This window comes from Sitophilus oryzae, unplaced genomic scaffold, assembly GCF_002938485.1.
Source record: "Sitophilus oryzae breed Bouriz unplaced genomic scaffold, Soryzae_2.0 scaffold_1620_pilon_pilon, whole genome shotgun sequence".
NCBI classification, from domain to species: domain Eukaryota; kingdom Metazoa; phylum Arthropoda; class Insecta; order Coleoptera; family Curculionidae; genus Sitophilus; species Sitophilus oryzae.
Genome location: NW_022146304.1, coordinates 5,061,011 through 5,088,056, shown reverse-complemented (window position 1 = coordinate 5,088,056; position 27,046 = coordinate 5,061,011). Strand labels below are relative to the sequence as shown.

At 32.0% G+C, this 27,046-nt stretch overlaps 1 protein-coding gene across 3 annotated transcripts in view; it reads right to left on the bottom strand.

The window, feature by feature from the left end:
- LOC115880166 (protein sidekick) overlaps positions 1 to 27,046 on the bottom strand; it is a 709,828-nt gene that overhangs the window by 79,512 nt on the left and 603,270 nt on the right. For all 3 annotated transcript variants that reach the window (XM_030897303.1, XM_030897302.1, XM_030897304.1), the window contains exons 3-4: positions 17,729 to 17,905; positions 10,899 to 11,115 (exon numbers count right to left, since the gene is read on the bottom strand). In XM_030897303.1, coding sequence (XP_030753163.1) covers positions 10,899 to 11,115; positions 17,729 to 17,905 — 394 coding nt within the window. The remainder of the gene's footprint in view (positions 1 to 10,898; positions 11,116 to 17,728; positions 17,906 to 27,046) is intronic.

Sequence of the window (27,046 nt, the reverse complement as noted above, 5' to 3'; positions counted from 1 at the left end):
TTGCCCATTTGACGATGATATTAAGTGAATTATAGCAAAATTTTTACTCTGGCTTATGCCAATCATTAATAAAAACAATGCCAAACAGGCTTGCAATGGTTGCAAAAGTTCATGCCGATGTAAAGACATATGAGAACAGTTATTTTTTAAAGTGTCCGAACATTATTTAGTTGTCACGATATTGTGCAATCTTTTTGTTTATTTATTGGCCTACAGTTTATTTTTATGTTTATAGAAACTAAACTATTTAAATATTCATTAGAAATGTTAGAATCTAATATATTTTTAATGTATTTCTTAAATGTAAATAATTCAGTTAATTAAAATAAAGGTTTTTAATAAATTTTTGTTTGTCCGAACAATTAGTTGTTAGGGCTCGTATTGTTTTCACTTTTGCAACTAAAATAGTCGGCCGACTAAAAATTATTTGACAGTGCGTACCCAAATTATCCTAAAAAAAACTCACAAGAGAAAGGCAGAAAAAATCATTTAGAAATATATAATAATTACTTTTATTCAAATATGCGATAATTGTTTAGAGTAGTGCATTTTAAAGCGAAATAATTTCTGATAGAAAAAGTTAATTGTGTTTATTAGTAATGAAAATATCCAATAATAGTATAAAAAAATACCTGGCGAACAGGTCGGATAGGAAAAATTATTCACATTTTTCCCGAAAACAAACCAAAACCGCTCGTTAAGCCGAAGCCCGCGATGAAATATTTACAAACAGCGAAATAACAAACCGAAACAGTCCCGCCATCGATACGGAAATTAAAGAAAATGAAATTGTGTGTAATTTGCTTCGTTAACCGTATGTAGGTCATTCCTAAATGTTTTTCCTACATGAAAACCTTAAATTTTCATTTTAATTTTCTTCGTTTTAAGTATACGCTCCGACGCGCGACGGCCGATGGTCGTTTTATACCGGAATGATTGAGTTAATAAAGGTAATAAAAAATAAAATCAATATAGCCTAACAACTTGTTATGGTGGAACTTGTAACCATTAAGTTTACATTATGTAAAAATTACAAGTTTTATTAATGTAATAATCGGCTTGGAGCTAGTCTAGTCGAACTCGCACGGATTAACCACTCTAAATACTATCGTGGGCTATTTTTGGTTATTTTTTATACAAGACGATAAAATGGTATTTTATCGCCGACCGAAAAGATTTAGGAATTAATTTCGGGAGACGATAATGGAATTTTATCGTATAAAACAATATTTTTTTCCATAGCGAGTTACGTGCTGGGTTGGCGTTGGTTTCTATGTAATTTGACAAATAAATAAAGTTGTCTCTTTAGTTGTCAGTTCTGAGTCAATATTGTGCTGGGTTGGCGTTGGTTTCTATGTAATTTGACAAATAAATAAAGTTGTCTCTTTAGTTGTCAGTTCTGAGTCAATATTTTTAATTCTCTTTCGTGTCGATTGCTGATTGAATTGGAGCCAGAAATGGCTCAAAACAATAAGTAAATTACCAACAGATATTCAGGCTGAGGCGACAAGCGCTATATCCAAACTACTTCCATTTAAATCCCGAATAACTTATGAAAAGGAATACAAAAATTTTCAAAAATGTAAACAATTAAAAAACGTGCGAGAAGAAATAAAGTTTTTAACCTATCCTCGCTGTTAAAGTGTCATTTAATCTACCCTTGTGGTTAAAGTACTATTTTATCTCTTTGAATAAGAAGACTAAGGAAGGAGCATAATGCTATCCATGTATTCATGCATGGTGGGCGGGAAAAAGGACTCTAGGGTGGGGATCCTTGACAGTTCTGTTTGACGATTCATTTGACACATTTGAATTTGATTTGAAATTTTGTGGATTTGTCAGTCTTTACGGAGCTTATTTTATGTTATTTATTATTTATTCTACTACTGATAGTTGTATAAAGGTAGTAAATCAAGATGGAAATTGTGGCAGAACTTAAATTAACAGTGACACTATCGCGATTTATCGAAAAAGACTCTAAAATAGTTGGTTGTGTAGCGTGCGGTAGATATCGGAAAAAATCGAGTGAAATAATGGAACAACTTTCGCTAGTAAGTGACTATATAATATACACACATACGTGTAGTAAACCGATCATTTATGGAATTCACTTAAATTAACTAATTAAATATTTGTTCTTGCATTTTTGCTTTTATTTACTACTTGTCAAAGATTAGATGTCAAAGAATATAGATACGTCAATTTGACTTACCTGCTTCAGTAGCGTATCGGATGTTTATGGTTATAAATAATTATTATAACTTATCTATTTTATTAGAATTTTATATTTTTATAACAATTTTAATAACTACCAACATTTATTCACAACGTAAAATAAACTAACAAATTATTGAGTCTACCCCACGTCTACCCTACATCATAGTTTTACATTTTTTAAATAAAATTAGAACGGCACTGATAAACCGGAATTTAAGTCGGCCATATTTGAGGCTCATCGCGGTGGACCTTTCGGTGGACCTAAGATTTTTGATATGCTCCTTCCTTAGTCTTCTTGTTCAAAGTTTTATCTACTATTTTTGATATATATAAGGCAATTTTAACAGTTGCTATGGAAAAAAATATTAAAATAACTATTACTTTCTGTAATCTACTATGTCTGTAATACAATTTGGGTATAATATTCGGTACGAAGATTTAACCGTACGTGAAATATTTTTAGTCTTATGCCAAAAATTACATTTGTAGACCAAAGCTAAAGTTGTATTCCGTATCTTACCTTAGTAATGGATATTTGTTCCGTTTCTGTTTTGTTTATTTTTTTTATTACGGATCAAGGTTCCTGAAAAATATCTGTGGTTATTGTGACTAAATTATCCAGCGTAAAATGCGAGGGGTGTCTTACTATTGGAATTACATGTACATTTTCTTGACAGTCTCTGACAATCATTGGAAGTCTTACGGCATGGCAGTCGCCTATAATAATTACATGGCAGTCATAGACAGTCTTCTTCGCAGTCATTGGCAGTCGCTTGGCAGTAAAATGATATTCTGGCAGTACATGCACATTACTGTACATGTACTGCCTGGTACAGTACATGTACAAGTACATACCATTACTGGTAGTAAGTACACCTGGTAGGAAATCAAATGTAACTCAGCAAATTGTGGCAAGAAAAATAGCCAGAAATAGATCTGTTAGCGCACTACAGAAAATTAAGAGTAAAAACATCTCTAGAAGTTTCAAAATCAGAATGTACCAAAAAATGATAAGACCAAAATAAAAAATGATAAGACCATTAAATAATGTTGTATGCATGTGAAACGTGGACATTGAACAATGCAACGGAAAGTTCGAGGTTAGAGATTTGGAAAAGAAAAATCTGCGTAAGATTTTTAGAGGAAAGAAGATAAACAACATACGGATCAGAAGAACAAATGAAGACTTAGAACTATATCGGGCACCAAGTATAACGGGAGTAGCAAGAGCACAAAGACTGAGATGGCTGGGACACATTGAAAGAATGGCTGAAGCAAGACTTCCTAGTATGATAATGAAACGTGAAATAGCTGGAAAGAGAAGAAGGGGTAGACAGAAAACCAGAGGGAAAAGGGTAATGCAGATGACTTGAGAAGGATAAGAGTGGATGGGTGGGGAATAAAGGTGAAAGAGAGAAACAGATAGAGAAATAAAGACAACCAATTAAGCAATGAGCCTTTTAGGCTTTTAGAGCTATTATATAAACATGTACATTTTCTTGGCAGTCCCTGGCAGTCATTGGCAGTCTTACGGCAGTCGCCTATAATAATTACATGGCAGTCATAGGCAGTCTTCTTCGCAGTCACTGGCAGTCGCTTGGCAGTAAAATGATATTCTGGCAGTACATTTACCTTTTTTACTTAAGTGAGACATCCCTCGGCAAAATGATCTTTATTTATTTTTGGAAAGTATCCTAAACGAGATTTACTGATAACTTACTGAGTTCTGTAAGAACTTTGTATTGTGTTTCATTTTTTCACGTCATCGTCGTAATTTCATTGATGTTAACCTGATATTCTTTTAGATAAAAAAAAATAGTTTCAGTTCACATAACAATTTTATCATTACTAATAATTACAAACGCCACTTCACAAACTAATTTCAGTAAAATTAAAAAAACTGTACTAACAGCGCGTAATACCCACCATTATCTTATATAGGTTGTTTCTAAATGTTTCCCGACATGTAAACTTAAAATTTTCATTTTAATCCTCCTATTTTTACATAAGCGCGCAGCCGGCCAATATGCATTTTAATTAAAATCAGCCAGCTAGAAAAAGTTTTCGAATACAAAAGCGAAAACCAAATTCTGCCATGTTTAATACAAATGAAATTAGAAAAATAATATATGTATTATAGAAAGCCACGCAGAAATATACTATGGTTATTTAATTATATTTAGTATTCGTTGCTAATAGTATTATTTATAATGTTATTAATTTTATAAGGGGTTTTGATATTTTATATTCATCAAATATCTCATTTTTGTTGAAATTAGCTGTTTGGTGTTAATTACCTTAATGGTATATTATTAATCTCGTTTAAATATTTAATAACGACACATTGTTAACCACAGATAATTAGTGGGCAAAATTGGTATTTAATTTGAATTTTCATCCAGACCTCATGTTTTGATTTGGTTTCACAGGTAAATCTTTATAACAATTACAGATAATCCAGCAGCCTATCAGCAATCACTAAGTTGTTTAAAATTTGTCTGTTTCAGTATCCTAGGCATTATAAGAAATTCACAAAAACCACAAACTACTCTATACCGAAAGTCAACAGATCTATAAAATAGTGTTATGATATAATCATATTATTGTTGTCTGTTGGGCACTTACTCTAGCAAATATGGTTTTTTCTACGACTAGCCTAAAAAATGCAGTTTGACACACGGAAAATTTGAAATTGGCGCACGGTGGAGTATTAGCATGAAAAAGGTGATCGAAATTCGAAAAAGCAAATGTGTTTAAGATTTCCCAAAAAAAAGATATAAATGATAAGTTAAATCATGTCTGCCAAGAATGGCGTTGCTATGGGTATGTTTAGTTGCATTCATTTGTTTCAACGAAACGTCAAAGTTGTTACTTCTCACAGATAAGAGGTAAATGGCTAAATTTTATATTTAAAATTATAAATTGTTGTTCTTCTTGTGCTCCTTTTACGTTTATATTATTGTTTTGATTGAAAATGGCTCAGCAAGCTGCAGGTATGTATTCTACAAAAACATATTATTTATTTTGATATTCTCTATACTAACGATTTTTTTTGCAACTAAAAGTTAGGCGTTCAGAAAATTTGATTAAAGTTGTGACATTTTTACTATTACTTAGAGATTTAGTTGCGCATTTCGAAGAATTTAGCATATTGTCTATATACGTTTTACTTAGTAAACATTGGACTTTCATACAGAAAAATAAAATACTGGGACTTTTTGCGACTTTGCTGATAAAATGAGAAAAACATTCTTGGCTTCCTCTAATTTGCAAATCAGTGATATACTAATGCGAGGTGTAAACCGCGATGGCTTTGTTGCGTACAAAGCGATCGCATTAGTGCCATTAGCAGTATAGCACAATTTGGTATTAGTAGCGGCTTTAGTGGTATGGGCATTGGTCGCGGATCAGTCGTAGCATTAGTAGTATTAGTTGCGATATGACTACTGACATTAGTGGTATTGACCGTGGAAACACTGGAACAGTGATTTTTCTTTTTTTTAGAATCGACGAATTATCCTTTATTTTGTTCATATTATTTCTTCTTAAATTGAAAATAGCAATAATTTATATAAGGTCTACATAAAAAAAATTCGATCAACTATCGGTGTCAAATACCCCACTGTGTGACGTTTTGCAAACTGTTGTGTGCTAAGGATTTAGCGCACATGTGTCATTTTGCACACGACATGTGGCAATTTTAACATTTTTAACTTCCAATGTTTAGCTGAAACGCCAAACGTAACGCAGCCGTCAGAAAAGTGTCATAATTACATCGCAAATTATTTCACAAAACTGGCAAAAACTGAGTGAGTCTGCTGCTAATTTGTAGTCGTAGAAAAAATAGCGTAAAAAACAAGTTCGAAAACTTCTTTGTACACTCGTTCGACTTGTGGCTCTTGCCTGCGGCTCGAGCCAACAAACTGTCGAACTCGTGTGCAAAACGTCGTTTTCGAAACTCGTTGTTTAATAAACTATTTTATAACAATTAAAATATGGATTGTTGTTTCTAAAATTATGATCATTTTGTGTCATTTCTGAAATTTTTATTAGAGTTATATTTTGACTTGTCTATTTCAATGCTTATCTGACTTCTTTGTCAATACACTAAAAAAGCTTAAAATACTAATGGCAAATTAGTGTATTATGTAAATATATATAAGTAAAGTTTTGTTTTAATATTAAAAGTTCTAAAAATCCCATTTTTTAAGTATTAAGAAACTATTTTTCGTTTTTTATATTTTAACATCTAAATTGCTATCAATAAAGCGTGCTTATGAAATGAAGTGAATATTACAGAAGTAAGAACAATAGAAAATTACAATTTGGAGCAGATCGGCAATTAGTTTCGTTACCTTCACATCTGGACACTACACAAGCCGTTTGCAATAAATGATATTAATTATTAGTAGTGAATTTTGGGAAACGAGTCTCAACTAGTAATTTAAGCGATACCGATGTGCCAATTTTAACATTTTTAACCTCCAATGTTTAGCTGAAACGCCAAACGCACCGCAACTGTCAGAAAAGTGTCATCATTACATCGCAAATTATTTCACAAAACTGGCAAAAACTGAGTTAGTCTGCTGCTAATTTGTAGTCGTAGAAAAAATAGCGTAAAAAACTCATTCGAAAACTTCTTTGTACACTCGTTCGACTTGTCAATAAACTGTCGAACTCGTGTGCAAAATGTCGTTTTCGAAACTCGTTGTTTAATATACTATTAAGTCCAAAAGTTGATCTCTACCATGATCAATTAAAGCAGCAACAGTGACATTGCAAAAACAATAAACACTATTTATAAGTGTGTTGATGAAGACCCAAAATCAATGCTAAAACGGCTGTAATCGTTACTGTCTTATTAAAATGCGAATATTGTCGCGACCTAGCTGGGGGTTGTTTGCTAGGGTCGCTATACCAGGTTCTCTCTCTCAATCAAAACAACCATTGAACAAAATGTGCATTTATTTAATATAAAGTTCACAGTATAATACAATTTTGGGGAATGCCAAGACTTAATGGTTTAGTTAACTAAGTACTTACAGGAACATCTTCAGTCTGCGCTGTCTTCTACTAACGGACTGATAACGCGAATTACTGACTGTATAATACGACTCACATCGATGGACTAACTAACTACCCTGTCTTCAGCACACTATTTTATATTTTTCCGCTCGTCCCAATTATCGGCGGGTACGTGCTCAAAAATCTCCTTTGTATATTTCCAGCACCGATATTTAGTACGAGCTAGCCCTGAAATATCACGCTTACATCGACCTGATTTTAATTGTTTAATTAACAATGTTTATTATAAGAACATATTCAGGTCGACGTATACGCGAACGATTCCCTTGAATCCACATCAAATTGGTTTACTAAATTATATTTTACATGATTTTTCCCAATTTGATGTAAACCCAAGTTGGCCTATATTTAAGTCTTGACATATCCCCCGGGCTTGGAGAGCTGGTCCCCAGCGATAAAAAAAAGCATGTGCTATTAAGCTTAATTAAGATTTTCTTGCGACTCATCAAAATAAAAAAAAAATATATATATTTTTATCATTTACTCTTTAATCCCGTACAAACAAAAGGTCCTACGCGATACCACCCGTACTGAAAATATGTCTCCTGGCATCCTGGTGCGTTGCGTCCGTTTCAACAATACCATAAGCTTCAAGCTTTAACCCTAGCTCATATCAGTTAAGTAATGCACACGCCAGCCTTTGCCTTTGTTTGACTGGTTGCCTTCTTATTCATTGTATACTTCTGTTCGTCCGTGCGCTTGGTTTCAATGTCAAACGGGTGACGGCCTTTTGAAATTACTGGGATCAGCGGAATACTGGACAATTATTTTTCCAAACAAAAATAAAGCTATTGAGATGAATAAAAAACAAACTATCGAGAAAATACGCACCTATACTAAAAAGTCAAATGATGTAGCCACCAATTGCTTAAAAAATCATCAAAATCGGCTTACTAGAACAAAATACACTAAACTTTAAAGTACATCAAAATTTTAGGGTGTTCGTTTTTCGTGCCGGTGAGTGTATACAGGGTGGTCCGAATTGTATTCCGGAAACTTCGGCAGCATATTCTGCAGATTAAAATAAGTAAAAAAGTTCGTATAAATGTATGTCCTAAAATGTTTAGTTTCGGAGATACAGGGTGTAGAAATTTCATTTTTATTTCGAGATTTTTTCCAAATAATTTAAGAAGTAACGTCAATATTTGTATGAAAATTGGTGTCTGGGAGTTTTTGGACATGAGAAATTTGATTTTCATGTCAATATGACTCCTACTTGTAGAGAGTGCCACCTACATATTCTTTAACTGGCTTGAAGAGTAATAACTTTTCATCCAGACTTGTATAAAACTACTGAGTAAAAAAATATACATTTACAGCTTTTTTTACATAAAAAAGGTCTCTTGATTAAAATCGCTACGCGTAACGGTTCTCGAGATATTTGAAATTGAAATTATCAATACCTGTCATCATTGACAAATTAAACATGTTGACCAAATAGTTATTAGACTGAAATCTTAAATTTGAAATCTTTTTGTGGCAAAAGTTCAACAAAAACTGTTTAATCATCATTTTTTGCCAGAAAAATTTATGATTAATTTAAAAAAATAAAAATTTATTATTTCAGTCAAATAACTCTATTCAACGTGTGCTTATTTTTTTGTCAATAATGACATGTATTGACAATTTCCATTTTAAATATCTTCAGGACGGTTGCTCGTAGCGTTTTTGACCAAGAGACATTTTTTACGTAAAAAGTTATGGAAATATATTTTTTTAGTCAGTAGTTTTATACAGGTACCGTCGAAAAGTTATTACTCTTCAAAACAGCCAAAACGCATGTAGGTGGCGCCCCCTACAAATAGGAGTCATTTTGACATCAAAATCAAATTTCTCGTGTCACAAAACTCCCTAACACCAATTTTCATCCAAATATTGACGTTACTTCAGAAATTATTTAGAAAAAATCGAAATAAAAATGAAACTTCTACACCCTGTATCTCCGAAACTAAGTATTTTAGGACATACATTTATACGAACTTTTTTACATTTTTTTATCTGCAGAATATGCTGCCGAAGTTTCCGGAATACAGTTCGGACCACCCTGTATATTATAAACATTTCCCATTCATACAATAATAAATATCCATATTAAAAATAAATTATTTTCATCAGCGGGTGTCCTATTTTCTATGTCACTTAGTATATCTTTTATATAACACAGATACCAAAATAATAAAATAATCCAAATTGTTACGAACTTGTATAAAATTGCAGCTGATTGCTACTTTTTATGAGTTCGTTGCAAACTTGTAAAAAGATTACTACAACATTAAATTAAGCAATTATAGTAGTGGAGTAATTGAAGCTTGCCTAAATTAATATTTTCTAAATTGCAAACTGGTCAATTAAAACTGAGGATTACTACGAAAATTCATTATAATACTGGAACTTGGATTTATAAAATAATTGACAATTTCGCAAGTTTTCCCAAAATTACGTGGACTAATAAAATGGTGAGACGTTTAATTAGTTTATCTTCTAGATTTGTTTTTGCAATGCGGTCTATTTACATATAATAAGTTTCAATTATATCAAAATAAGACAAAGTAAACCAAGTCTTATAAAATCGTATAAATTTATGTATGTTAAAAAAGAAAAATACAAGCCAACATTAGGTTAAGACTACTATTACGCTGTACTATTCGGGTCGCTCTCAGGGGTCTGGTAAAGGGGGTGTGTGGCCGAAGGAAATATAACATATTATATTTCAGGAAATCTGCCTAAGGCTTAGCCCGATCCTGTCGTGTTAAGCCACACCCAAAATTCCAAACACACGTGCTTTGATTAAGGCTTTATTAAGGTTTGCAGAGATTCAGCATTTGTCATAAAATAGCGAGCAATTTGTTACAAAACCATATAAATTATATATCACTGTAATCACAAAACTTCAATCTATTTCTGTATTGTAACGGAATTTTAAATTATGTCTTTATTTTCGACAAAATTTAGTCCAAACATAAGGAATATTTTGTTGATGTTTGACCATCAAAAGCTTAAAAATAAAGAAGTTGAATAAAAATGTGCTACAATACGGATATAGTATAATCCTGTATCTGTAATTTCCTTCTTCATTTGTGTAAAAATACCTAGCCAGTTTGACATAAAACGTTAAATGCCGAACGCTTATTTTGCTACTTTTTCGGACTAGTGAAATGGACTCTTAAAAGCATTTTTATTTCCACGTATCATGAAACACATCTTTACAAAATTAAAAAAAAACTAAAAACTTTTAGTTTTAATCATCTGCTGATATGGTTAGCGAAACGCGCGTTCAGTGCAAAAGTAAAGTGTTTTGGTGTATTGTGGTGAATTAGTATTTTATTTTGCCAGTACTACACACACCATCAGTACTGATAATGTCTCCACCAGTATTTACAGTACTCGTAGTATCCAAAATACAAGCGAATAAAAAATACTCAATAATTTAAAAACATAAATTTTGTCCAAATAGTATGAAATAAATCATTGTACGTCATTTTACCGGAATTAAGTTTTACAATATTCGTTTTTGTGTTTCTAAAATCTTATAAACATCTCACTCATACTGTTTCAAATTGATTTACCGGACTTAAATATCTATTAAGTGCAGTTACCTGTAAGATTTCTCATCTGTCTTCTCGGTAGATAAAATAACAAGCTGATTGGTTTTCGTTTTGACATATTTTTGAACGTACGGAAGATCGCCTTCGTCTGTTTGCCACGTGACGTCAGGTGTGGGAACCGAATCTATGGGTGGCAAATCCAAAATGGCCGCTTCTCCTTCCTTTACGGTTATCGATGTTTCCGAATCGCCTCCAAATACATCCATATCTAAAAAGAAACATTTTATACAACAAACGTATCAAATAACTATTAAACAGTATTTTTTGGTTATAAGTTTATGTACAAGCTTTAGTACTGGGTATTGATTACAAAAAAACACTGTAATGTTCTTACAAATACAAATCGAAATCTTTGAATGTGGTAGACAATGTTTCAGCAAATAATTTCGAACTTCCATTTTCTTTATTTTTTTTTCATTAATGTTTCGGTCAGAAGTATCGCAGACAAGTGTAAACCTTGAACACCCAGACCATTGCGCACAGGCCACTTTTTTGCTCAATGTTATTTTCAACAAAAAAAATTACAATTTTTTGAATTTAAAAGATTGGCCTGGTTCAATTTATCTGGGGGAGCCTTGGCTTCCTGCCAGAATTAAACCAATTTCAAATCTTCAAATAACTATTAAACAGTATTTTTTTGACATACACTGTAACTGGAAGAATAATGTAAAGAATACCATAAAATGCTCTTGAAAAAGTGTTACATACCGGGTGCTTTTCAAAAGTGGCTCTCCCCTACAATTTTTTTTTATTTTTTAAGATAAAAACAATTGAGATTTGGTATGTTAGTATATGATATAAATTAGGATTGATTGACGTACCCAGCGAGCAAAATTTTGTCACATTTAGGGAACATTAGGGAACAGATATGTATCTGCGTTTTATTGCTTCATATCAGGCACAAGAAGGGCCTGGTAACGTAACAACGATGTCACCTAGAACACATTTCCCTTAAAGGAATAAAATGCTCACTGGGTATTCAATTCTTTTCGGTCACTTCCTGTTTCACCGGAAATGACTACAACTTTTGATTTTTAAATGGCACCCTCGGTATTTTTTTTCTTTATTCGATAGAAAATGACACTCTGAATAGACACATATCATATATCAACTTTTGACATTTTCGCATATTTATGGTTTATTTGAAATTGTGACATGCAGTTCATAATGACAATAATTTGAGTCGAAATACCAAGTGTGTGGTACAAATTATTCGTAAAAAAATGCTTTTTCCAAATATGCTAACGAACCACGTTCCATTTGAAAAAATTGAGACAGGATCGGCCAAGACCATTTTCCAAGGCTCTTTGATTAAAAATTAGTGTTTTTAATACAGTCATGGCGTTCTAGATTAAAATTTAAAATATGATGTTTTTTTAAGCAAATAATATGTGAAAAGTTGACATATTATACAATATGTGCCATTTTCTATCGAGTAAAAAAATACCGAGGGTTTAAAAATCAAAAGTTGTAGTAATTTCCGGTGAAACAGGAAGTGACCGAAAAGAAAATACGTCAATCAATCCAAATTTGTGTCATATACTAATATACCAATCTCGTTTTTTATCTGAAAAAATAAAAAGTTATAGGGGTGAGTAACTTTTGAGATGCACCCGGTATAACTTTAAAACTGGGTTAAAGATAAAAAGACAAACAAAAAAATGGAAAAAGAGCAATTTTTACCATCGTAGACTTAACTTTTTAATTTTTAAAGTTCTGTTTTACTGGTGAAATACCCACGTCTCTTTTCAAGAAATAGTACCATACGATCGAGAAAAAAAACAATAGCCATCATAGACGACTAGGAAATGAAGATCACTGTCAATTTGTATGCAAAATTATACGACGAATGTCATCGATCGTCATTTCCAAGCCAACTGGACGCCGATTTTTTGGATCATACGCTATCACTTTTATCTAATTTCGATAATATCCTGCTTTGAGTAAAAATTAAAATGCTCACGTTAGTTATAATACTACAGGAAAATGTTCAGTTTTCCATATACAGCTCATAACATGCAGAACTTAAAGAGTAAAATAGAAAATTTACAGCGCGTTTATTTGACAGTTACTACTTCAGAAATAATACTTGTCGTATAATGAAATACAAAATTCCTAAGCGACCTAAGTAACGTCAATATTTGGATGAAAATCGGTGTCTAGGAGTTTTTCCACAGAAATTTGATTTTAATGTCAATATGGTTTTTACTTGCAGAGGGCGTCACCTACATATTTTTTAACTGGTTTGAAAACTAATAACTTTTCGTCCGTATCTGTATAAAACTATTGAGTAAAAAATATACATTTACGACGTATTTTATGTAAAAAATGTTTCTTGGTGAAAATCGCTACGAGTATGGTTCTTGAGATATTTGGAATAGAAATTATCAATACCTGTCATCATTGACAAAAATTAAACATGTTGAATAAATAGTTATTAAACTGAAATCATAAATTTGAAATGTTTTTTGCCAAAAGTTCAACAGAAACTCATAATTTCTTCTTTAAAAAATTGTGATTAATTAAAAAAAATAAAAAGTTTCCAAATTTATCATATCAGTCAAATAGTTATCTACTCAACATGTTTATTTTTTGACAATGATGGCATGTATTGATAATCTCTATTCTAAATATCTTGAGAACGGTTAGTCGTAGGAATTTTTACCAAGAGACCTTTTTACATAAAAAATGGCGAAAATGTATATTTTTTCACCCAGTAGTTTTATACAGGTACAAAAGAAAAGTTATTACCCTCCAAATCAATGTAAAATAAAAAGAGTGTGGCTGTAAAATAGTAATAATTTTGTAATCATCCTTCTATGGTGTTATCAGAAAAATTAAAAACTATTGAAGAAGGACCTCCAAAGAATATTTTGAATACTAATACTAAATTAAAATCGTGTATTTCTCATTTTAGTGAAAATGTGTATAAAAGTGAACACTGGTTATGTGGTTGTAAGGCACTCAATAAACTTTTTTTTGTTGATCTTGCCTACTAATTTTATCTATCAGATGCGTTCACAACTTTGTTTTTTTTTACCTAAACTTAGTTCTTTTTTTTTAAATCGGTTTGATTATTTTATAACTTAAATTAAACACTTTAATATAAAAAAGAAAATACTTTTATTGTGCTGTTACAATGTTAATTGCAGTTACTTTATTACATCCCCTTGTATTGAGGCCACGCCGAGCTACGCCACTGTTTAACTCTTATGTATCACAAAAAATACTCACCAATTTCAGTTAATATTTCCAATTTCAATTTCCAATACCTAATTCTAAATATTTATTGAAAAATAAATCTTTCATTTTACGAATTATTGTAGTTTGCCAATATTGAACAAAGTTTATTGCCCATTAAAATGACCGATTCTGAAGCAAATTAAATAAAAAAAAATATTTTAACAAGACTAAAATGAACTAGCTAATAAAAAGGCATTGAATTTATGTGTGCCGCTATATTCATATTTTCTTGTAGTTCTTGAAAAATAAGGCTTAATTGCGACCATGTTATAATACATTAATATTTCGCACAAATAATAAAAGGACTATAAAACTAAAGAATTTTAATAGAATAAGTCGCTTAGGAATTTTGTATTTCATTATACGACAAGTATTATTTCTGAAGTAGTAACTGTCAAATAAACGCGCTGTAAATTTTCTATTTTACTCTTTAAGTTCTGCATGTTATGAGCTGTATATGGAAAACTGAACATTTTCCTGTAGTATTATAACTAACGTGAGCATTTTAATTTTTACTCAAAGCATCGAAATTAGATAAAAGTGACAGTAGCGTAACTTCAAGTGTGAGGCCCCCCCGCAAGATTTTTTTGGGGCCCTTATATTAAAATAATAAAAAACACACTAAAAACATAATATAGCTTTATGTAGGTATATCAAATCTTTAAAATATAAAAACAAAAAATAAACTTATTCCACGTAAGAAAAACAATAATAAAGGAACATAAAAAATAAAACATTACAAAATAAATCAACATAAAACAAAACTTAGGTACTAAAAGAAAACTAAATAATAAAAATAAATAGACTTTTTCTAATAAAAATATGATTCAAATTAAAATAAATTAATAGGAGCAAATAAAATGTAAAAAAAGAACAAATAAAAATTGAGAAAAGGATTGAAAATAAGGTAAAAAGTTTAAACATTTTTTTGCTTTAAAATTGACACAAAGGCGTTAATCAAATCTTTAACGTTCATTTTTTTGGCTTCTTCAGCCTCAATAGCTAGCAATCCCAATGCATTTAGCCGAGAGTGAGTCATGCTTGTGCGCAAAAAACTTTTTATAAGTCTCAGTTTTGAAAAAGAACGTCCGACGTATATTCGTTCACATATGCATGTATTTAGTAAATAAAATTGGTGGCCCCTGCGGGGCCCCCAAAATCACGAGGCCCCCCCGCCGATGCGGGTGCTGCGGGGCCTACGCTACGCTACTGAAAAGTGATAGCGTATGATCCAAAAAATCGGCGTCCAGTTGGCTTGGAAATGACGATCGATGACATTCGTCGTATAATTTTGCATACAAATTGACAGTGATCTTCATTTCCTAGTCGTCTATGATGGCTATTGTTTTTTTTCTCGATCGTATGGTACTATTTCTTGAAAAAAGACGTGGGTATTTCACCAGTAAAAGAGAACTTTAAAAATTAAAAAAGCTAAGTCTACGATGGTAAAAATTGCTCTCAATATTTGGATGAAAATTGGTGTCTGGGAGTTTTTTAACATGAGAAATTTGATTTTGATGTCAATATGACTCCTACTAATAGATGGCGCCACCTGCGTGTGTTTTAACTGTTTTGAAGCGTAATAAATTTTTGTCCGTACCTGTATAAAACTACCGAGCGAAAAAATATACATTTCTGTGATTTTTTTTGTAAAAAATATCTCTTTGTAAAAATCGCTACGAGCAACCGTTCTTAAGATATTTAGAATGGAAATAGTAAATACATGTCATTATTGACGAAAAATAAACACGTTGAGTAGATAGTTATTTTACTGAAATAATAAATTTGGGAAATTTTTATTCTTTTAAATTAATCATAAATTTTTCTACAAAAAATGATGATAAAACAGTTTCTGTTGAACATTTGGCACAAAAACATTTTTGAATTTATGATTTGACTCTAATAACTATTTAGTCAACATGTTTAATTTATGTCAATGATGGTAGGTATTGATAATTTCTATTCCAAATATCTCGAAAATCATTACTCGTAGCGGTTTTTACCAAGGGACTTTTTCCACGTAAAAAACGTCGTAAATCTATATTTTTTACTCAGTAGTTTTATACAGGTACAGACGAAAAGTTATTACTCTTCAAACCAGTTAAAAAATATGTAGGTGGCGCCCCCTACTAGTAGGAGTAATATTGACATCAAAATCAAATTTCTCATGTCAAAAAACTCCTAGACACCAATTTTCACCCAAATATTGATGTTACTTCAGAAATTATTTGAAAAAAATCGAAATAAAAATGAAACTTCTACACCCTGTATCTCCGAAACTAAGCATTTTACTTATATTATATTTTTTTACTTATTTTTATCTGCAGAATATGTTGCCGAAGTTTCCGGAATACAGTTCGGACCACCCTGTATATAACAATATAGACTTTGCTGTAAGGGCTTTTGTTTTTACGGATATTTGCATATTAAACAGTTTTGCCGTGGTATGTATATGATGCATAATAACAATCAAAATGTCATTAAAAGTACATGGTTAAATGCGCGTGACCTCGTAACAAAAACTGAACGACCGAATTTTGAGTTAACTCGTTTAATTGAATCGAAAGAAAAAAGTTATGACAAGAAGTAGTAATCACGCAAAGTCCCATATTTTATGGCCGAATTTTAAAAGCAACGCAACAAACATTAAATGACTTGCCTAATAAATTTACCGGCCGCATGCAACGTCGATTTGGACCTTTTTTAGTCCTTTTATTACTATTTTTATATTATAAAAGCTTAGGCCGTTTAATAAATAAATATTAAAAAACTTTTTTATATTATAAACTAGGTAGCACCATAGGTAGTAGATTAAATTTACAAGAAAGAAAAGCCAGAAAAGATCCAGTGGTTCTCAAAATTTAAGCAAAAAAACATTTTTTTTGGAAATCTTTAAGGTAAATTGTGTGTCCATAACGAGAATAATCTAACCCAACCTAACCTAACCAAATTATTCGTAAAAACTCTCGTTATATTTGAAACAATTTAGATATGATTAAAAATACGATTTGTGCATCTTTTAACCGGTTAGGACAAGACACGAAAAACATTAGATGATCAAATATATTTTTCCAAGGCTCCTTGATTAAAAATCAGTGATTTTAATATAATTAATTAATGTCAAAAGTCGACGTATGATATGCCATTCTATTCAGAGAGTAATTTTCTATCGATTAAAGTAAAAAAATACCGAGTGTCGTTTAAAAATCAAAAGTTGTAGTAATTTCCGGTGAAACAGGAAGTGGCCAAAAACAATTGAATACGTTAATCAATTTTAATTTATGTCATATACTAACATACCAAATCTAGTTTTTTTATTTGAAAAAATAAAAAGTTATCGGGGTGAATTACTTTTGAGAAACATCCGGTATATTAATTTCTTAATGTACTATCAATATCGATTACGCCATGGTAAAATAAGAAATGTATTAATAAACAATCAAATCAAACCCTAAACAATAGCTCCACATAACTGAATGAAGATAAGTTGCTTGAAACAAAACGCGCGTTTGGAAGCTAACATTAATTTTCAATTACGCCGAAATAAAATTAGTTGCCTCCAATTAGCTCCAACTTACATGCAACGATGATTCTGATTTCCTCGCTGATAATCGAGCCGATCTTGTTAGAGGCGATGCATCGATAACTGCCTCCATCTTCGTGCTTCGCCGAGATGATTTTGTAAAATGGATCCGTGGAAAATTCGGTTATCGGGACGCCGTCTTTCAGCCATCTGAACTGGGGTGGCGGATTTCCTGAAAAAGAAAGTAAAATGTTAATAATATAATTGAAGAATTGGGAATCTATTATTGGAACTACAATTTCCAACGGTGAATAGGGTAAAACAAGACAAACTCGATATTGCTTTGTTAGATAAATAATGAACAAGTACTATTTTTTAGAGATGAACAAAACTGCGATTGCGATTTTAATTTTTTTTTCCATAGCTACTGTTAAAATTGCCTTATATCTATCAAAAATAGTAGATAAAATAGTACCTTAACCGAAAGGGTAGATTAAATGATACTTTAACAGCGAGGATAGGTTAAAAGCTTTATTTCTTCTCGCACGTTTTTTAATTGCTTCCATTTTTGAAAATTTTTGTATTCCATTTCATAAGTTATTCGGGATTTAAATGGAAGTAGTTTGGATATGGCGTTTGTAGTCTCAGCCTGAATATCTGTTGGTAATTTACTTATTTCGTTTTGCATTAATCAAAATCAAAAGTTGTAGTCATTTCCGGTGAAACAGGAAGTGGTCAAAAACAATTGAATACGTCACTCAATCCTATCTTATAATCCTAACTCATATACTAACACACAGAATCTCGTTTTTTATCAGAAAAACTAAAAAAGTTATAGGGGTGAACCACTCTTGAGAAAAACTCTGTATATTATGATCGTGGCTCTGGAAAAATAATAACTTCTCTACAGGATGTTTCAAAAAACATGTGCCATCTCTCGTGGGGACGTTCCTCAAGTAAAAATAAGATTTATTTTTCATATCAACGTAGGTCCGATTCTGCTTTGTTTCGTAGCTACAGGGTGTTAAATTCTTAATATTGTCAAGGTGTATTACTGGTTGCATAACCGCAACGTGCATTGAGGAACCTGGTGAGTTCGCCAGAAAGTAAAAGAAAATTACAGAATTCTTTAGAAAATTCCAGAAACCATCGCCAGGGGGTATATAAGGCCCGCGCTTTGACAGTTGGACCAGTCTGAAGATAGTCTGAAGTCTGAAGTTTCATAATACCGCGAAATACCGTTAGAGTAATAGTAGTTGCATAAATTGTGTTGTAAATAGTATAAGTTGTGTGTACAGAGTGAGACAAATAAATTCGTTAAGTATTTTATCGTGAGTTTAAATAGTGGACCCACGGAATCCGTAAGAATTGGTGTCGGAAGTGCGATTTAAGTGGATTTTAAAGATTTTACACCGAATTTAGCTGTAAAAAAAGCATGTACGCAATTGACGTTTCTCTCTTGTTAGCGAAATAGTGTAAGCAGTTTAATGCCGATCAAAAGTTTGCTCTTGCTTTATTGTCGCTTTCGGCCTCCTTGATGAGATAAACGCAATTTTATTAATTTGCCTTGATCCAAGTCTAATAGCAACCTTTAAAAAAATTTAATATCATTAACTTGCGAAAGTTTTAAATACTCATTGATATCTCATCAAAAAATATGAAAAAAAGTTCCTATAAAATGGGTATGGAAATGCATAGTTTTTGTAATTAAATACCATTATTTTTTTATTTGAAGTTTTTTTGAATTTTAGGTTGGACTAATAGTAATAATAACTAATTACTAATAGTAATAATTAGTGATGAGCCAAACCGTGATTTTCTTTTCACAGGCTTACCTGTGACAGCGACTTTGTATTATCTGTGACTCTTAACTGTGACTGCGGCTTTATGATTATGAATCCGAAAGCACAATCACGGCTAAAATATAAGATACGATACGAATGATACGATTCTGTTGTTGTTGTTATACTAATTTTTATTTATCTAAGGCCTTTATCCAAGGCCGCTGAAATAGAAGACACTAAACAGTGGGTAACAGGTATATTAAAAAATAAAAATAAAACAATTTTTTTATTAAAAGAAACCAACGGGAAAAGAATAAAATATGCAATATGCTCATAACCATAACTAACGAAACTTAAATGTGTTAACAACACGAGATAAGTAATAGATTAAACAACAAATATTTTCCTTTGTATTAAAATAAACGAAATATATAAAAAATGAAGTTTCTAAAAAAAATAAACAGTATAAAGTAAAAATGTTTGGCTTTAAAAAAACCTGCTAAACTAAAAAGAAACCAAACCGATTCGTAGTGATAAAAAATAGTAATAAAATATAAAATACATAAAAAATTAAATCACTTCTAACAGTCACTGTTTTTAGATCACTTTGTCAGATATCTATCCTATGAGACGTACGTCGTGACTCGTGACTGTGAACTGAGTCACGACCGGCGCCATCGGCAGCTGCGTTCGCGACGCGCGACGTCCCGCTCTGAGAAGTATTTTCTCGTCACCAGAGAAATCACAATTAACTGTAATCGTCACGCTTTAGCAAGTCACCGTTTATTAAATCAGTCACAGGCCGTGACTGTGATTATAGAATATCAGTGACAAAGTCACAGTTACCGATATTTCACTCATCACTAGTAATAATATTTAATAATAAATTAGGTAAAATATATAATTTAATTTTTATTTTAATTTTATTAATTGAGATTAATAAAAGTGCGTTTATCTAATCAAGGAGGCTAGGAATTCGACAAAATATCAAGAGATAACTTTTAATTGGCATTAAACGGCCTACACAATTTTGATATCAAAAGAAAAAAGTCAGTGGCGCACATGTTTTTTTTAATAATCCAGTGATAACTCATATTCACGTCCTTGATGAATTTATCGACACTTTTTTATCATTTAAATATGTAGCACTTAAAGTAACTTTTACCCTCAAAATTTCATTCGAATCACTAAAATTACTTGGAAGAAAATTATAATAAATCGAAAGAATATTAAGACTAACATCCTGTAGCTACGAAACAAAGCAGAATCGGACCTACGTTGATACGAAAAATAAACCTTATTTTTACGTGAAGAATCTCCCCAATGTTTTTTGAAATACCCTGTATATATTTTTTAAGCCATCAGAAATTGAGTATTGGAATTGCTGATACTTTTTTAGTAAAGACGATTAAACCGCACTTAGTTAAACGAAAGATTATAACTTGATCTTGGATTTCTTCTTTGTACAAATATTAAATATAAATGTATAATAAAACAACTAACGGTGGAGTAAAAACTTCGCCGTGTATATTCGACCGTTTCTGTGTATCTTAAGTAATAAATAATGTATAACAAAATGAAGTTGCTTCTTCGATAAACACATAAATAATATATTTTCCTGCGCAGTTGCAAAATCTAAATATTTACTTTTTGAACTTACAACTATTAGGTACAAGTATCTCAAACGTCTTTCGGATGTTCAATATTATATTTCAGTCTATTTTAATTTACAAAGTAAATAGAGACACATACATAAAATTAGATAGACACACAAATGAATATAACTTAATATATCATTTATTAAAAGGTATTTAACCTTTAACAAATAAAAATGTGAGATCCAAAGAAAACGATTCTAGGTATTTCGCTACTGATAGAGAAACCTAAAAAATAAAAAATATATATTTTTTGTAAACACCGAGTAGAATCTAAACGAAAACTAGAATGCCAGTGACTTTTTACTCATAAAACAAATTTATCTAACCTATGTTTAATGTTTCTTCCGGTCGTCAGCAGCAAAACAGAAAAAGAAAATGTTATTTAAAACGTCTAAATATAACTAACTACTCAGAATAACTTTAGTTTGTTAAACCAAAGATGTCTTTTAAAAACTATTGATATTTTGCGTTGTTGTTTAGTTTTTAATAGATGTCTCTGCATTTTAAGGGGTGGTAGATCTAGCCAAAAGAAACGTGATATATTTTCTTTATGAAAATTTGAGAGATTTTCTGAAAATTTAAGGTTTGCTAAAATTTTGAGAACCGCTGGATCTTTTCTGAATTTTCTTTCTTGTAAATTTAATCTACTACCAATGTTTTTTTAATTAAAAACTGAAAAATATTCAAAAACATTTTTTAAAAAATTCCGAATTTTCAAACTTTTTTTTCGTGAAAAAAAAACTCATGGGCGTGTTTATGGGGTTGAACTATACTACCAGTTAAAATATATATATAAACGGGATTTGGTTTAAGTATTTAATACTCATTTCCAACTACAGCCTATTGCTGCCTTCCCGTTACCCTACGCCACACATCTCGATTTAGAGCGTCATCAGCTTCTAGGTTACGAGCTTCCATTGCTTCCGTAACCGTTCCGTTCCAGGATTTTCTAGGTCTACCTACACTTCTTGTTGTTCCCCTAGGTCTCCATAGGATTATTTTTAGGGCCATCGGTCTGGATCCTGTCTTGCCACATGTCCTATCCATTGCCACTTCAGACTTGCCACTCTTTTAACGACATCTATTAATTTTGTTTTTTGACGTATGTGGGTATTCCGTATTTTTTCCCTAATGGTGACTCCCAACATGATTCTTTCCATGGCTCTTTGTGCTACTCGTAGTTGTTGTTCTGCTGTTTTTCAGTAATTGCCATAGTCTCTAAGCCCATACGTAAGCACAGGTAGAATGCAGCTGTCGTAAGTCTTTTCTTTAGGTTCATGGGCACCTTTTTATCCTTGAAAATATCGCTCATATTTCCAAATGCTACCCATGCCAAATGGATCCTGCGTTTGATCTCCGTATTTTGGTTTTCCTTGCCCAGCTTGATTTTATGACCTAAATATATATACAATAATAACGTTGTCCACGGTAATGTTATGGATATTGTTGCTCATTATCTTGGTCTTCTTCAAGTTCATTTTAAGGCCAATTTTCTGGGATTGCTCATTTAGCTCATTTAGCATGGTGTTTAGTTCTTGAATGTCGGTGCTCAACAAGACAATATCGTCTGCAACCTCAGATGGCTAAGGTGTACCCCATCGATGTTTAGACCTCTATTTTCTTCATTCTAATTTCTTGTTGAAGACATTTTCCAGTGCCAGTGTAAATAACTTGGGAGAGATGGTATCTCCTTGTCTCACTTCTGAATGCCGAGTTAGTATTTCTTCTGTTTTGAGGTCATCATCTAATTTAACTTGGACCCAGGTTGCACTATCATAGATATTTTTAATAATGGAATAATATCTGGAATCAATTCTCGCGTCCTCCATTGCAGCTAGAAATGACCAGTCTTCTTTCGATGCTGTCAAAGTCCCTTTTGGTAGTCTACAAAGGCCAAATGTAGAACTCTATATCGTGTAGTCTGTTGCGCAATGACTGTTTTAATTGGACTTCTTGATCTACTGCTATCTTTTTTTCCATCACCTGCTGCAGGACAAAAAGGTTATCTGTGCAAGATTTCCCCGGTGTGAATCCGCTTTGGTCTTCCGAGATTTTGTCACCAATACTGTCCCTGAGCCTACCCTGTAGCACCTTTCCAAAAAGTCTGCTGACCGAACTGTTAATGGTTAGGCCTCTATAACAAGTGGGGTCGTTACGATTTCCCTTTTTAAAGATGGACACTATGTGAGCCACTCGCCATTCTCGGGGTAGTTACTTTGCAGGCAGCACTGGTTAAATAGCTCTGCCAGACGCCAGCGCAGTCTTTGGGTTCCACACTTTAACAATTCGGCTACAATATTACCAGGACCTGGTGACCCTCCATTTTTCATTCTTTTGAGAGTTTGATGTACTTCTCTTTCGCTTATCATTAAAGTGCCTGCAAGGTTGTTCTCATCTTCTACTGCTTGGAATTCTGGTCGGTTTTCTGTCAGTAATTCTGCATAGTAGTTGCGCCATTTTTCTATATCCATTCTATTCAAGAGCAGTTAAAATACTTACATTCTACCAGTTAAAATACTTGCAATTATTTCTGGGACATCCTGTATTAAAGAAATTAAAAGACAAATAAACAAATTTAATTTACTTCTCCATATTTCTCACACTTTCTATGACACACTCTATTTTTAAGCGCGAAAATGAGATGCTAACGGACTTCTGATTCGATCTTTCATGTATTTCAGAGTTGGATAACTTTTAATTTGAACCGTTTAACGCATCTCCCCATCCACAAGTCATCAATTATTCGTATTCATCTGGAAAATTATATTCCAATATTTCTCTTTATATTTTATTTTTCGAATGAAATTGACAGTCCCCGCTTGTTTTTTCTATGTTTTTTTTTCTGTATTTTTCATTAAAATCATCTTTTCGTGTTTATATATTTCATCGTCCGATTGAACTATACCGAAGTAAGTTATTACGTTCAATCATCAGGAGTTTAATATTAAAGGAGAGCGATAGAATAAAAAATTATCAATAGAATTTAATTTATATTAAACAGCTTTGAGAAATATCCTAAATGGAATTCTTCAGTCATTTGAAAGTTACTTTTAATTTAAAGGTGCTTAATGCTAATAGTCCAGGAGGCAGTGATTTTTTTGAACTTATTTTCCCAGTGGGTGAATATACAGAGTGAGTCTTAAATAAGTGCAAATATTTTTAAGTCTGGTAGATCTCGATAAAAGAAACATATTTTCTCTTGATCGTTTTTCAAATAAGTCCAAAATAACCGAGTTATCCAAGTCTGAAAATTAAAAAAAGCTTTATTTTTGAAAACATTTTGAGAGCCATTGGATTTCTTCTGTCCTATGTCGGTATACGGGGTAAAAGTTTGCTTTTGTTGGCTTATTGTATTTATTATTTATTAAATTAAAAAATTCCTGTCGATAACCCTTTATGGTTTGAAAACTTGTAAATGAAAAAGCGTGGCTTGACACAGTTTGCTAATACTTATATTTTTTATACGATGTACTTAAACAGCCGTTAAACGGTAGCCTACTAAAATGCCGTTAATAGATATTGTGACGTCGTTCATGTCGGCGGAAAGTAATGCCTAACCTTAAGCATTTTGCAAGAGCACCTGTGGGTCAGTGGCTGAGGCTATCGCTTCCTGAGCGAATGGTCCGTGGTTCAAATCTCACGCCGACCAAGACTTTTATATTTTTTTTTGCTTATAGCGTGATCTTATTGCATTGGTTTCACTCTTTTTGGTTGGATTGGTTTAGTTATTTGGCGGGTTGGCTAGCGTGGTTATTTGGAGGGTGTTAATTCATTGGTTAGTTAGTTATTTGGTGGGGTTGGTTGGTTTTTACTAATTTATATTTGTTTTTTATATTTTTTATCAGTGTCGAGGTTAGTTGCGTTGGTTAAGTTGGTTATTTGGTGGGGTGGATAGCGTTGGTTAGTCCTTATAAAATTTCTATATTTCATAAAGCCGTCAAGTGCGTTATATCAACGACGTCATACCTATTAACGGCATTTTAGTAAGCTACCGTTTAACGGCAGTTTAAGTACAGCCTTTTTTATATTCTTACATGCTGTTGAAATGTAGTCTTTATAATACTGTACGTAATAATCATAACTATCGATCTCTAGTAAGAATGTCCTTCTCTAATAAGATATTACATATTATGTCAAAACTGACACTTACTTGATAGAATAACAAAACAATGTCAAATCTATTTTAGTTTTAAAATAAAATAAAATCGTTTTTAATTTTTTTAAGCTCATTATTTTCTTATTTGAAAAATTGCAATACATTCCTAGTGGAGTACACACAATATCACAAGGAGATGTATAGGTAGGAAATTTTGAATTCCAACAACATTATTTTAATACACACAAACTCTCAGAAAAATAAACATTGGATAGAGATTGGCTTGTGCTGACAAGTTAAGACGCTTAAAATCGAACAAAAGCAATTTATTACACTCAAAAGACACGTTTTATGTGTTCGTTATTAGAGGTATTATTCTAGAGTTGTTTATTACGTGAATACTGAAATAGATAAATTAATCATAATGGCACAACAAGTATTTCTGCACTTTATAATACAGGGTATTTTATTCACACCTTTTCTGAATTTGTCACCCCTTTTCAGCGATTTTTACTTGTTAATTGCATTTTCTCAGATGAATAATTAGAAATATAGGTCATTTAGGAAGTGACAATGTTGCATCTCTTTTAGTGCCGTAACCATGGTAACATCAGAGATTAAGAAATTAGACCGTGGGAAAATTTGCGGTGAACTAAAAAATTTTCGAAAAATATACTGGGAAATTTAAAAGAAAATACACGATTTTCAACATCTTTTTCTTGCAAAAATAACGTGTTTCTGGGGTCGAAATACACCATCCCTAAAAATATTTGCACTTGTTAAATTTAAATTTTCATTTGTGCTTTTATCGAGAGGTAGAGAAATAAATCTTAAAGTCGAATAAAAACTTGTAAAAAGTGCAACAGTGTTATCTAAACAAAAATGCACTATTTTCCGATCCTGATCAGACAACGATCCGCTCATAAAATAGGAAAAGGGACATCGACAATATTCATTCCCTTTCTTATCTGAAGGGTCGTAAAACTAGGCGTTTACAGCACGGAACGGATGTCTCGCTATGTCAGATTACGGATAGAAAGACCTGTTGCTCCCTCCTTGGCGGCATGACGGAATGCCTTTTATTCGTGTAATTTCAGGACGGTTTTGTTAGCGAATGACATAAGAGGAATACGTGGATTTTCTATTAGATTTCTAGATACTGTCCCCGTCTGATTGTTATTTTATGAAACTGTTAAGTCATAATCGGTTACGGGAAATCTAATAATCCTGACATAAAAGGACGGTTTATTATTAAGAAATATGAGACCGTAGGCAATATAGAAAAATATGTTTCATTTTTCTGCGAAATACAATAAAATGAAATATACAGGGTGTTTCAAAAAACATGTGCTGTTTTTCGTGGGGAGATTTGGAGAAAATGGGTTTAGCACCATTTGATAAACACGAGCAACATAAACAAATATCTACTTGATGAATACTCGAAAATGCTACCCAAGTAGCATTTTTAGAGACAAAATCGAAACAAAGTCTGCTGAGAAACATTGCGAAACAAATTTTTGATACATATGTTTCGTAACACAAATCCGTTTATTTCGAAACATTTTACCAAAATATGATTTCGCTACATAAACTATAACAATAAAGGCCTTAGTGTCACAAAATTTTAGAAACTTTTAAGAAACAGATGCGGCTCGCATTTACAGATTTCGTACCCGTTTTGTGCCTGAAAAGTTTCCATAATTTATTTGACATTCTGTCAAATATGAGAATATAACATTACTTTATTGTTTGGATTTTGTTCTGCAGTTTTTGCATTTAAGCATTCTTTAAGTTTTTATAGTACTATAATTAAAAAAGCAGAAAAAATGACATAT